This window comes from Diabrotica virgifera, chromosome 9 (genome assembly GCF_917563875.1).
Source record: "Diabrotica virgifera virgifera chromosome 9, PGI_DIABVI_V3a".
Taxonomy (NCBI): domain Eukaryota; kingdom Metazoa; phylum Arthropoda; class Insecta; order Coleoptera; family Chrysomelidae; genus Diabrotica; species Diabrotica virgifera.
The window spans coordinates 176,380,284-176,393,999 of record NC_065451.1 but is presented as its reverse complement, the minus strand read 5'-3'; the positions used below and the strand labels follow the sequence as shown (position 1 = coordinate 176,393,999).

Genomic DNA, 13,716 nt, shown 5'->3' with positions numbered 1-13,716 from the left:
TATTAATCATTAGTCGTTTTATTAAATTTCTTTAAACATTTGTTTTTCTTAACTAATCGTTTTGTTATTATCATGAGTTGCAAATATTTACAGTAGGAAAAATGAGAGAATGCCCATGAACGAACATATAAAACACACTGTATTTTCCTGTCACCGTGTCACACAAAAAATTGGCCAGCGCAAGTATGTACATGTAATAATTATTATTACATGTACTTGAGCTGGGCAATTTTCTTTGTGACACGGTGACAGGAAAATACAGCGTGTTTTATATGTTCGTTTATGGGTATTCTTTCATTTTTCCGACTGTAAGTGGCAGTGAAAAACAAAAAAGCAAAAATTAAGAGAACAGGAACGGCAGGCACGAAAAAATACAATTTTATCATTTTTTACACCCCACAACAGTGCACAAAAAGGAAGTTCGTCTTCCCATCTTGTTTCTGATCAATCTGTGATGACTAGTGATAGTGGAAATAAATTATGTAATGAAGGGTGAGTTGCAATCAAAGAAAATGATGACTCCACTGTTGATCTTCAAGTGACTTCACCTAGCAGAAGTGCATCTCTGTCGTCTATAGAAAACGACAATGTCAGTAATTCTTTTCCTAGCGATATAGGGGATTATCCAAAACATCTGGAATTTTGAAAATATTTTATAAATAATCGACCGAATCAAAATATTGATAAAATTAGTGAGTTTATTACACAATTGGATAATAATAAAACGAAAGCTAATAGGGAAAAATTCTTCGCGAGTGGTTAGTGTAGAGTTCTAAATGTATCCGTATTTATTGTTACGTTTGTAAACTGTTTTCCACGAAAATTGTTCTTCTAACTTCCGATGGGTATAATGACTGAGAAGATATCAATTTAGGACAGTTATTCAACACGAGAGATCTCGATCTGCTGAATAATTTCGTTAATTAGCACGTTCAAGTTTTATTGTTATCTATAATGTACCAATAATGTACTGTACCCTATACTCTGTGTACCCTGTAGTACCCTGTACCCTATTCAATTTTTACTCATGTTTAAATATTTATATTTAAACAACTAAACAATGTTTAATTGTTTAAATATAAATGTTATTTATTGTTAATAACAATTTAAATTTCTGGTTCAACTATATTTCTATTAAATTAATATTTTTAAAAAAGTTATTATTAAATTATATTTAGGGGCCTGAAAATTGCGTAGTGCCTCGAGCCCGATTTGAAGTAAAATAGGCTCTGGAATCTATTCATGCATATTTTATTGAATTTGAGTGACATTATATTTTCCGTAAAATGTGTGCAGTGTTATTTACTTACATCATGTTTAATGTCATTTTCGGATAAACATTTGATGACTTGGATTAACGTCTCGCTCCAAGCAGCTGCCACAACGGGATCTTTACTGTCTATACCTTGAAAAACAGGCCGCATCAAGTTTAAATCGAGTTTCATCTCGATAAGGATTTTAAATACGTTGCTGGTGGCCAAATGAAATTCGGAGGATGTATTGATAGGAAGTTCTTGTTGAATCTTCGGTATGATTCTTGTGAGAGTCCCATTGCGATCTTTTTGCAATAGGGACGGTAGTGACTGAATAACACTTAGTTTTTGGATATCATCCCCTTTCCTGCAAAATTATTAGTTTGATTACATGAGTATAATATATGGTAGGGGAGCAAAGTATGCTAAATGTGCAGTCACTCGAGCGCTTTGGGGACCTATTGGGTTGTGAAGAGTAGGTCCTAACACCAAAAAAAGTTAAGTAACGTTTTCCATTTTAGTGGGCGCTTGCCATTTTTTAATTTAATTTTCCATTTCCAACAATCGTTTTTTCCGATTATAACGCCATCCATGCATAATTCGAAAAAATGTTTCGAATAAAAGTTACTTATTTTTTCGTAAGGAATCCAAATCTGCAATAAAAAATGGGGGCTCCTATTTAAGATTTTAAAGTAACCCCCCACCCCACCTCCGTGGGGAATCGTGTTTGATGCCATTCGATAGATTTTTCAAAAATATTAAATAAGCGTATATTACAGTTTTTCGATCTGATGTTCATTTCTCGAAATATCGCGGGATTCGTATTTAAAATATTAAATTTACCCCCCAAGTCGTGTTTGGTATCATTCCATAGATTTTTAAAAAATATTGAGCATATATTTTTTAGTTTTTCGATCTGTCATTCATTTCGCGATATATTCGCTTTTTTCTTGTGAAACTTTGGGACTCACCCATTTCCTTACGCCCCGCTCAAATCGTCAGATTTTTAAAATATACACTATTTTGCATGTACTTAACTTACCTTATCTTAATCTGACAATTTCGAGTTCTTTTAAGGATATATATTTTTTTTCGGGCCCCCCTTAACGAACTCCCCTGTGTAAAGAGCCAATATTTGGTAGAGGTACATCTGCAGGGTACCAGGTTTCTCCCCATATGATAATCTGACGCGCTCGAGTAACTGCAAAAATCCCCGCTTGGGCTCCCCTACCATATATAATGCACAGACTGACCAGACAAAAACAAAACAGAGGCCTTATCAGGAAGTACAATAACATGATTTTTGAAAAACCCAGTGACAGGTTAATTTTTTGAAAGAGGGACATTTTTACACATTTATTTCGAGGGGTATTTCGGGAAAACCCGATAACTAACAAAACCATTGTTTAGAGATAATCGCGATTAAAGATTTTAGGAACTTTGAAGATGATTTAAAATCGTCATAGGAAGTTTTATCAAATATTTGTTATAGCCAAATGGCAGAGAATTTAATATTTAGTTAGAATAATTTATTTTAAGTTTAATTTATAAAAATGTATTTACAAAAAAAAATAAAACGTGATATTTATCGGGTTTTACCTCGTTGAATGAGTATAACATTTGATTTTATTGGTTTTTATTTTGAATTTTTTTAATAATTGTATATTATTCCAACAAAAATAAATTAATCTGCATTCTTTTTAGAAAACTAAAAGGTAAAATGTGTCTTCTTCCGATTCTTCTCACATCATTACGTCTGGAATTCGATCTATGACATAATTACCGGTTTTTAAATTTGTTACTCAAGCATGCACCTCTTCTGGAAAATATTTTCTTGGCACATCTTTATCAAATCCGTTTTCTTTGCTTCACTTATTGGAAAAGTACTTTTATATAACTTTGGTAAATTGCCCGGAGTTGGTAAGTCTATGGTTGTTTTTTGGGATGAAATTTGTTTTAGCATTTTAGGGCATACAGTATGAGTTTTTTTTATTCAAACCAATATCTTATGACATTTTTATTAACAGGTTACTGTTTCCGCTATTGTCTTCTTTAGAATATCATCCAGTAGAATCACTGTTAGCTACAGGATTTATTATATCATCTGAGAATATACACAGCGTTTTTTAAAGAACTTTTGACACACAGGAATTCATTCATGGTAAGCTAGTGGAGAGAAACATTTCTTACTAAATGTTCATTCCTTTCTTTGGGAAGTTTTAGGGACAAGTCTAGTCCTAATTAGTTTGGCAGTTCTATTGTACAAAGTCAAAATTTTTCTAGACTAGACTACTACTACTAGACTCCAGTAATTTCTATAGAGTTTCAATAGTCTTCAGACAACTTTTCAGTATACTTAAATTTAAATTTACTACAATTGATTTGCTGTGGTACCTTGGAAGCTCTGAGTTTGTTTTTCATTAAAAATATGGGCCCCATTCTAACCGCTTTTTTTGTTTTCGTAATATTCAATTGTCAATTTACGCCATCTTTTACTGGATTTTCACAGGAAAAAAGTGTGCTGAAATTGAATAAACTATCACAGTCTAAAATTCTTTATCGGATTTTCGCATGAATATATTTTGTCAAAATGAACAATTTTGTAATCTTCATCTGCGATAAAATTAATTATCAGTTTTTAACTTAAAAATATTTCTAATAAAATTAGTAACTTTACACAGGAAAAGAAGATAAATGATTCTACTGGATTCTCATATTGTAAATATATTTACAACAAAGTATTTTTACCAGTAAAGTTATACATAGAGAGTCTGTAATTTGGAATAAATTCAATATCTCAAATACTAATTGTTTTTTTTTAAATGCTCAGAACCGTCTATTAGTATTTCAAATTGTCCTTTTTGACATACAATAATAATGTATACAGGATGTCCCAATTTAGAGATATGACATCATCATTGATTTTCTTAAATGGCAACACTGTCATTTTGATAGCTATTTTGATAGGGTGTGTAAAGTTATACATAACTGCAAAATATCAAATTTTTATTCTCTACCATTTAAAAGATAATAAAACATAACAAAGTTATGTAGGTCTGTAATTTGGAATAAATTCAATAATTCAAAAACCAATTGTTTTTTTTTTAAAAAAAGCTCAGACCCGTCGATTAGTATTTCAAATTGTCATTTTTGAAATACAATAATAATGTATACAGGGTGTCCCAATTTAGAGATATGACGTCATCGTTGATTTTCTTAAATGGCAACACTGTCATTTTGATAGCTATTTTGATAGGGTGTGTAAAGTTATACATAACTGCAAAATTTCAAATTTTTATTCGTTACCATTTACAAGACAATAAAAAATAAACTATGAAAAACAAGTAATCAAATAATAATTGAATTTAATTGTTTCAATTAAGCAAATGCTCATAATGTTGCCCATTGACTATTTGACAATAATTGAGGGCAACATTATGAGCATTTTCTTAATTGAAATAATTAAATTCAATTATTATTTGATTACATACTTGTTTTTCATAACTTTGTTATTTTTTATTATCTTGTAAATGGTAGGGAATAAAAATTTGAAATTTTGCAATTATGTATAACTTTACACACCCTATCAAAATAGCTATCAAAATGACAGTGTTGCCATTTAAGAAAATCAACGATGACCTCATATCTCTAAACTGGGACACCCTGTATACATTATTATGGTATGTCAAAAATGACAATTTGAAATAGTAATCGACGGGTCTGAGTATTTTTCAAAAAAACAATTAGTATTTGAATTATTGAATTTATTCCAAATTACAGACATAACTTTGATATTTTTTATTATCTTGTAAATGGTAGAGAATAAAAATTTGAAATTTTGCCGTTATGTATAACTTTACACACCCCATCAAAATAGCTATCAAAATGAGAGTGTTGCCATTTAAGAAAATCAATGATTACATCATATTTCTAAATTGGGACACCCTGTATACATTATTATTGTATGTCAAAAATGACAATTTAAAATACTAATCGACGGGTTTGAGAATTTTTCAAAAAAACATTTAGTATTTGAGATATTGAATTTATTCCAAATTACAGACTCTCTCTGTATATCGGGTTGGTGTTATTTAAAAATATGAGTTAATGGTTTTTACCATGTTTGGTTTTTATTAGTTATTGTGCTTAAAAATGTTAATATCAATTAATAACATTTACCAGTGGTAGGAGACGTTTTTTACTACAGCAGAAATAAAAATACCGGATTTCATAATTTTGGTATTTATCGGGTTTTCGCTCGAACCCCTCGATTTGGTCATTTATATTTAGTCCCACTCTCTGTAGTTGTCCTTAACGACTAGATTGCATTGGTTAGAGACTCTGTGGACCTAGTTGGGATGTCTATGTTATCTGCATATCTGACAACTTATACATATGTATTTGTTAATGATAGTACCATTTGTGTTAATCTGGGACTCTTGAATTACTTTTTCTAGAGCAAAGTAAAATAAAAGACACTATAGTCACTTTCTGAATTCATTCTTGTAATGGAAGGGTCTTAAGAGATCGTTCTGGATTCTGACCATGTTTGCTGCTCCTGTGACTGTAAGTTCAATTAATTGAATAAGAGGAAGCCATATTTGGAATTCCATCATTGCCAAAGTCACATGCGGCTTTGAAATCCACAAATATGTGGTAGGTAGGGAGCGGATTTATATGCGATCAATTTTGATGAAATATGCGCATATATATGCGGTAAAAAATTACAAAATATGCGCAAGATATGCACAAAAATTCAAAAAATGCGTATTTCGAGAAACCACAAATTGTTTGTTTTATTCTATTCTAAGGGGTTCTTTTATAGGGGGCGGCAATCTTATTTATTATCCTTCAAATAAAATCATTTTTTTTTAATATATGCAATTTATTCACAGTTTTTACAAAAACTGCTACCAATAGTTACCTATTTAAAATAAAATAACAATATCACTATAAATATATTATTATCTTCGATTTAAATTCACTACAATGTGTTTTTCCAAATTCTTTACAAGGAAACATATTCTTTGATTAGATAAAATATTTTTATAACTTGAAAAACTCCTTTCACCATCAATAGAAGTAATTGGGGCGTATTTATAATAACTTGTTAATTTCCGTTAGAAAATCGTAAAACTTTGGTTAAAGGTATAAATTCTCTTAACAATAGAGGATTTAAAAGAATCACCAGAATTATAGGTACCTACTAAATATAGCAAATAGATTCGGATTTCCGGGCAAACCATCCTTCATCACTTTAACATCTTATTTACAATCATTTTATAACGGGTTACTATAAGCACTATAAGTACTTTGTGTAAAGATCGGGTATTTTCTAAGAAAAAATGAAAGGCAGTGAATGAGCCGTCCTACTCAAGTAGTTCTCGAATTAATAGATATGACAGCCTGTGCGGGGAAATATTTTGTGTCAAATTAAAAAATTTAAAATTTTTTTTGGACTTAAATGTTTTTTAATACAGTAGACGCCCTCTTAACCGACCATGACGGGACCTGCCCATAGGTCGGATAATCAAAAAGTTGGTTAAACCGAAAATCTTTAAAACCACCCTCAGAAAGACATTACATGTGTAACTCTATTAAAAATGTATATATTTTATGATCTATAAACAAAAAAGTAGTATGTACATATAGTCCGTCCGCTATAACTTTTCCCATGGGTCACGATTCATTTTCAAACAAATTAAGTCAAAACATAAAGTGAAACGAACGTCGATGTGTATATACACATGTAAAACAATATCACTCACAAGACAAATTATGAAACTTGTATGACCTCTAATCTAAAAATAGTATCATCCAAAAAGGAGTAGGGTCGGTCGGTTAAGCCGACGGTCGGTTAAAGGGAGGTCGGTTAAGAGGGTGTCTACTGTAGGCACAAAATATGCATGATTCTTTAAAATATGCAAAATTTAGTAAAGTTCTTAAATATGCGAAATATGCATGCAATATGCATTTAGCATAAAATCCGCTCCCTAGTGGTAAGTTTCAATGCTAAACTCTATGGTTTTTTCAAGAATCTGCCTCACTGTAAAGATTTGGTCCATTGTTGATTAATTAGCCCAGAAGCCCTACTGTTATCCCCCAATATTTGTTTGACATAGGGGAGCATCCTTTTGTACAATACATTGGACAATACTTTTTTATGCTATATTGATTAAAGTGATGCCTCTATAATTGTCACACACCATTGTTTCCCTTTTTCTAAAGTGGACACAGTATAAGTACTTTTTAGTCTGCGGGTGTTTCTTTCTGTTGTCAGATTGCAGTTATTAATTTATGCATGTTTTAAAAGAGTCTCACCGCTGTTTTTAAAAAGTTTGGCAGGGAGATTATCCGAACCTGGGACTTTGTAATTTTTCAGTTTTAAAATGGCTTCTCTAATTATTTCTTCTTCTGTAGGGAGTGGGTGCTGTACATTTTTATTAATAATTTGAATCATGAATCATGAGACCCTCAACCCCATGACACATTTGTTACGTATTTGTTCCTTGTCACTAATTACAAAACCATTCCCATCTTTGCATGCTTCTCGGTTTTAATTCCTTTTGAAAATTTAATAAATGAAGAAAATAGAGTGGCAAAAAGGTACGAACATTCAATCGAGGTGAAAAACTTGGAAAACTTTCGATCGAAAACATATCCGATTCCACATAAGTATCGACAACAGGTGAAAGAAGAGATTAATAAGATGTTGGAAGATCAAATTATCGAGAGATGTGACTCACCTTATATCAATCCAATCGTGATAGTATAGAAAAGCAGTGGAGAATTGAGGCTATGCTTGGATGCCAGAAATATCAACCAACACACTGTATCACAATATGAATCACCTTTAAACATCGAGGCCATTTTTGGAAGAATTACGGGTTCACACATATTTTCTAAAATTGATTTAAAGCATAGTTTTTGGTTGATACCTTTAGCTGAAAAATGTAGAAATTACACAGCATTTTCCATCGATGGTATTGTATACCGATTTAAGGTAGTGCCTTTTGGATTGCAAAGTGCGTGTGCAGCATTGGTCAGAGCACTACACACCATCCTAAACCGCCATGAAGATTTCATAGTCCACTACATAGATGAATAAAAAAAAAAAAAAAAATCAATGGGAAAATCCCAATAGTTGGCTGTATACCATAGTTTAAAAAACCAATACAGAAGTAAAAACTTCGAGATGTATTCTGGTATAAAATCGTTTATTTAAAAACTATAAAATGTCATCGATTGCAGAACGTTTTCGTTCTAAACAGAACATCTTCAGTGCCTAGAATGAAGTATTTCCACGTTAGATTAAAGCAAAGGGTTAAAAATGTGACTGTTAAAATGAAAAAAGTGTGGGAATACTTACATCCTGCCGAGTATTTTGAAACTAGCACACCGTAAATAGTGTTAACATCATCATATATGGTTTACATAATGTAATATGTTAAAATGTTATGACTACAAGTCGATGTTAATGGATAAAGTGGAACACATGCTAAAAGGGTGCCATGGTTCCCTGCTCGAAGATACTAGGTACTTGCCAATTCAATGGGCACAGACCAACTGAGAAATTATGAAGTGGATTTACAATTTGACAAGGGTGACATGACAGTCCACGTTGGTAGACTATCAAGATACATTACTTCCAATTCATTCAGTCCTTTCAAAACTACATAAAGATGAATTAGACTTTATGTCACATAGTTTAATTTTATTATTTTATTACATACTCTCATTCATTTCACAATACTATATACAATCATATCCTTCACACATATATCTACCTCACTAACAGTAATCTTTAGTTATTTAATTTTGTTAACAACTATTTTCCAACTTTTAACAGACATAATTATTCATTACAATAGTATAATAATAAATTTAACACAACATATAGCCACCTTTTGTATATATACTGTTTTCTCGCAATATTCTACCGTTTACCTTCAACCTGTTGTCTGCTTGCCTTGTTAGGCAACCAACATTTCATCACATAAAAACACTCTTAAATTCTGGTTTTCTCGGCTTGTTTAGCTTTGTTTTTCCATGCAAGTCTAATTATCTTACTATGTAGTGTATTTCCTTGTTTCCACAAACTTAACTTTCAACTCGTCATTTCACATCCGATGACGTCACAACTTAAACCACGTAATATATCTGCATTAAATTTAATGAATATATAAGTTATTCTGGAATAGAGAGTTGCTAATTTAAACTTTACAGTAGATTTTATTATTCAAATAATTTAAATTATTTTTGCAGACAAACCTCCGCATTTTATTAAAAAATCCAAAATCAAATGAAACTTTAACCAAAAATTGGCTTTATCTTGTCATGTCATGTCACCCTTGTCAAATTGTAAATCCACTTCATAATTTCTCAGTTGGTCTGTGCCCATTGAATTGGCAAGTACCTAGTATCTTCGAGCAGGGAACCATGGCACCCTTTTAGCATGTGTTCCACTTTATCCATTAACATCGACTTGTAGTCATAACATTTTAACATATTACATTATGTAAACCATATATGATGATGTTAACACTATTTACGGTGTGCTAGTTTCAAAATACTCGGCAGGATGTAAGTATTCCCACACTTTTTTCATTTTAACAGTCACATTTTTAACCCTTTGCTTTAATCTAACGTGGAAATACTTCATTCTAGGCACTGAAGATGTTCTGTTTAGAACGAAAACGTTCTGCAATCGATGACATTTTATAGTTTTTAAATAAACGATTTTATACCAGAATACATCTCGAAGTTTTTACTTCTGTATTGGTTTTTTACATAGATGAATGATTTTTTCACAAGATAAACAGAGCCATTTGAAACATATAAAAATAATTCTGGAGGAATTGGATACAGCAGGATTGAAATTGAACATCGAAAAATGTCAATTTTTCCAAAAGGAAATATTTGGGTTTCAAGTTGGACACAAAAGGAGTTAGTTTAGCCAAAGACAGAATCAAGCTCATTGACGAATACCTAAGACCAACAAATCTTAAAACATTGAGGGGTTTTCTCGGTACGATCAATTATTTTAAAAAACTAAGAAAGGGATAAAATGGAATTGGAAGGAGGAACAGGAGAAGGCGTTTCAAATGCTAAAAGATGAATTTTCAAAAGGAACGAAAATACATCATCCCATGTATAATCTACCATTCATACTTCGAACAGATGCGTCCATCCAAAAGTTTGCAGGAGTATTATCGCAAGTACAAAACGAACAAGTGCCAATATGTTTTATCTCTCGGGTGACAAAAACACATGAACGAAAATATAGTGTGACCGCCGAACTAGAGTTTGCCAGCGTACTATTTTGTGTGAACAAATTAAGATTTTATCTGCTAGGGGCGAAATTCACAATCGAGACGGATCATGCAGTGTTGGTCCACATCATGAAGAACCGATTGGTGAATAACCGGATACACAGAGGTATCTTGTTATTACAGGAATACGATTTTGAGTTCCGATATATCAAGGGGAAAGATAACATCATAGCCGACGCTCTAACACGAGATGAAGACACCGGAAAATTTATCTGTTCAGTAGAATCTTAGTGGTCTATTTTTTATTATGGTGGTTAGCCATATCACTTAGAACCTTTTCGTAATGCTCTTTCTTTTTCCTTATACATGTTTTTTCTCTTCTAGTTGAAAGTTTTCATAATCTTCCAGTTAATTTTGTTCTGCACTACTGGAGTCTCCCATATACTTCATTTTTATGTTGGTTAACTTGTTAAGTGCCCAAACCAACACTATGTTGGTACAACGATTTCATCAAGGGTGCCAACGACACACAAGTGTAAGAGGTGAGATCTCTTTACGCATGGTATGGGCTTCGAGGGTGTTAATAGATCTATATTCTTCGTAAACAATATATGTTTCTTCTGGCAATGTTATATTTTAAAACACCTTCTTTACATTTATTCCAGTATTCTTCTATGATTAGATTTTCTTCGATTTCTGATAACACTTTGTTTAAAATTTGCAAGTAACTATCTCTAGAGGTTTCAGATTTTAGCACCTTAGTATTATATTCTGTAAATTTCATTTTTCTTTTTCTATTGATATAAGTTTCAAGTCCTTAGAGGTTGTATTCTCTTGCCCCACTAGCACCCTATTCTTTTGTATTTTTAATCCCTTCCCTGTAACAGACACATCAGGAATTATAGATTATTGATATAAGTCACTCACTCCCTCTCTCTTGTTTCATCCCACCTTGTGAAGTATTGGGCAAAATTGCGTTTCTTGGCGAAAAAAGTGTAACAATCAGTACTCATATGCGAGCCTAAGTTTTTGTGAACTGTTCAAGTACAGTTTGTTGACAATACATTTACAGCGAACTCATAGCAAGCAAGCAAACTCATCACAATCCATGGAAATCGACGAACCGACTATGAATTAACACTTGTGGGAAGTTTATGTACACAATTCATTTACGTAAATGAGCAACTAACGAACAGCTCACAAGTGGTTCATCCTGCCATACAAATCGTATCAATATAGCGTTCATAAAAGCTTCGCATATGTGTCCAACATTAAAATAGCTGACTGGCTGGATCAGCGCAAAGTCACTCACTAGCATTTAGCAAAACAAAAAAGATACTAGCAAATTATTATATAAATTGCCTTTTTTACTAAGACAGTTTATATAATAATTGTATTCCCAAAGAAGACAAACTTTTATAAACACCAATAGGGTATACCACAGATGTTTAATAGTATCAGAAGAACCCAATCTAGAAATCAATGTAAGAAATATTGAAAAATGGCTTAACATCACTATTTAAGAACTTGGATGATAATGAAATATAAAAATCACATACGTATATAAATATTGCCAGGATAAACATTCTTCCAACTTTTCAATTTCTTCATCTGTTTCCATTATCACAACACATCGCTCTACTTATTAAATTAATTAATAACAATAACAATTAAATCAAAACATGACATAATTTATTTATTTTTAAATCAGGAAAGTGTGTCAATGTCAAATTTCAAATTTTAAACTGGATTTTAAAATCGCATGACTAGAATAAGAAGTAGAAAATATCAGGCAACTTTTTGCGATTTATAAATCCATGGCCGTCTTTATTTGAACAGTCCGTAATATTAGATGTAGCAACACTGTCCAGCTGTCAAATAGAGGGCCTATTTATATATAATAGTGAGCCCACAGTGAGAAGAGTACATTTTTTAAAGAGTTTTGATTAAATTAGCACAAAATATTATGTATTATGTGTATAATATAGAAAAATAATACAGGATCATAATTTTGAGAAGGATTTCTTCAATACTCAAAAAACATATTTGTTGCAGTTTATACAAAAGTAAAGCACAATCGCTACAGTGCATTAGCGTAAACGTCAGTTATCGTAAATAAAATATACATACGTGAGGATATAAAGACTTCTTTCAATAGGTTTCTGATCATATTGTGGGTCTATTGAATGTTTCTGAAGTTGAGCTGGAGTCTGAAAATATTCTTTTAGAGCTGTTAATTAAGTTTCAATTATTATTACCTTTCCTGCTGTCGGTCTATCAAGCTGCAAACTTTCAAGTTCTTCATCGATTTTGTCTAGTTTTGTCTTTGACATTAAAATATTTTATAATTTTGATTTAAAAAAAATAAATGTCATTATTTTAATAGCGAAGTCAGAGTGCTATTTTTAAAGCTCTCATGCATTATTTTATGAATGATAACCAGATTTTCCAGGTGGATTTTTAAACTAAATTACTCAAAGATAAGTAAAAAATAAGAAATCTTATCGACAAATCGGCCGACGGAAAGGACAGACCCTGTTCATTAATGCTCTGTAGGTCTCAACGACGAGAGGTCTGTAGTTCAAATGTGAATTTATCCATTATGTCATTAATATTATGTCATTGTCGTTTGTTTACTTCTTCTTTCTCTTGAGCATTGACGTCTATCATGATGTTAACCTTAATTTTTTATTTATTTAATATATTTTAAAAATTATAAAAATGATTTCAGAAACTGTTAATGGTAAAATATTCTTATTACTTACGTATTTTTTATTCTACTGAAATAATTATTTTTTCAGAATCTGACACAAATATAAGTATGCAATACCAAAATCTTAGTATATATGACAATGGTCCACCATTTGAAGTCTTTCAAAATGAAGAAACAACTAAAAGCCCCAATATCGATGAGAAAGCCTTACGGATGATGGTACAGTTCTAAAATATATGTTTGTTAAAACAATTATGAGACATATAAAATATAAACAAAACCATATTTAGATATCTAAAAATTTGTTGTTTTAGCAAAAAATGGGCTACAAAGAAGGATCTGGTTTAGGTAAAAGTGAACAAGGAATTACTAAAATTATAGATATAAACTATCAACATGGTAAAAGAGGTTTGGGACTAAAATTAAAACGTATTGAAGATACACTCAAAACGTGGAATTTCTCAATTGAGGTAGAGTT

The 13,716-nt window shown here is 31.5% G+C and overlaps 2 protein-coding genes across 6 annotated transcripts in view; one reads left to right on the top strand and one right to left on the bottom strand.

Moving 5' to 3' along the window:
• The window catches only part of LOC126891977 (serine/threonine-protein phosphatase 4 regulatory subunit 4-like), a 206,098-nt gene extending 193,126 nt beyond the window's left edge, over positions 1-12,972 (bottom strand). Inside the window, exons 1-3 of one of the 4 annotated variants that reach the window (XM_050661335.1) lie at positions 12,784-12,972; positions 12,656-12,735; positions 1,311-1,620 (exon numbers count right to left, since the gene is read on the bottom strand). In XM_050661335.1, the coding sequence (XP_050517292.1) occupies positions 1,311-1,620; positions 12,656-12,735; positions 12,784-12,858 (465 nt within the window). In that variant the 5' untranslated portion in view covers positions 12,859-12,972. Of the gene's footprint in view, positions 1-1,310; positions 1,621-12,084; positions 12,257-12,655; positions 12,736-12,783 lie in introns of those variants that run through there. The other 3 variants (XM_050661337.1, XM_050661334.1, XM_050661336.1) reach the window with 3 other exon arrangements.
• A 177-nt stretch (positions 12,973-13,149) lies between these two features.
• The window catches only part of LOC126891980 (cap-specific mRNA (nucleoside-2'-O-)-methyltransferase 1), a 74,067-nt gene continuing 73,500 nt past the window's right edge, over positions 13,150-13,716 (top strand). The window contains exons 1-3 of one of the 2 annotated variants that reach the window (XM_050661357.1): positions 13,150-13,268; positions 13,327-13,457; positions 13,553-13,708. In XM_050661357.1, the coding sequence (XP_050517314.1) occupies positions 13,247-13,268; positions 13,327-13,457; positions 13,553-13,708 (309 nt within the window). In that variant the 5' untranslated portion in view covers positions 13,150-13,246. The remainder of the gene's footprint in view (positions 13,269-13,326; positions 13,458-13,552; positions 13,709-13,716) is intronic. The other variant, XM_050661358.1, reaches the window with a different exon arrangement.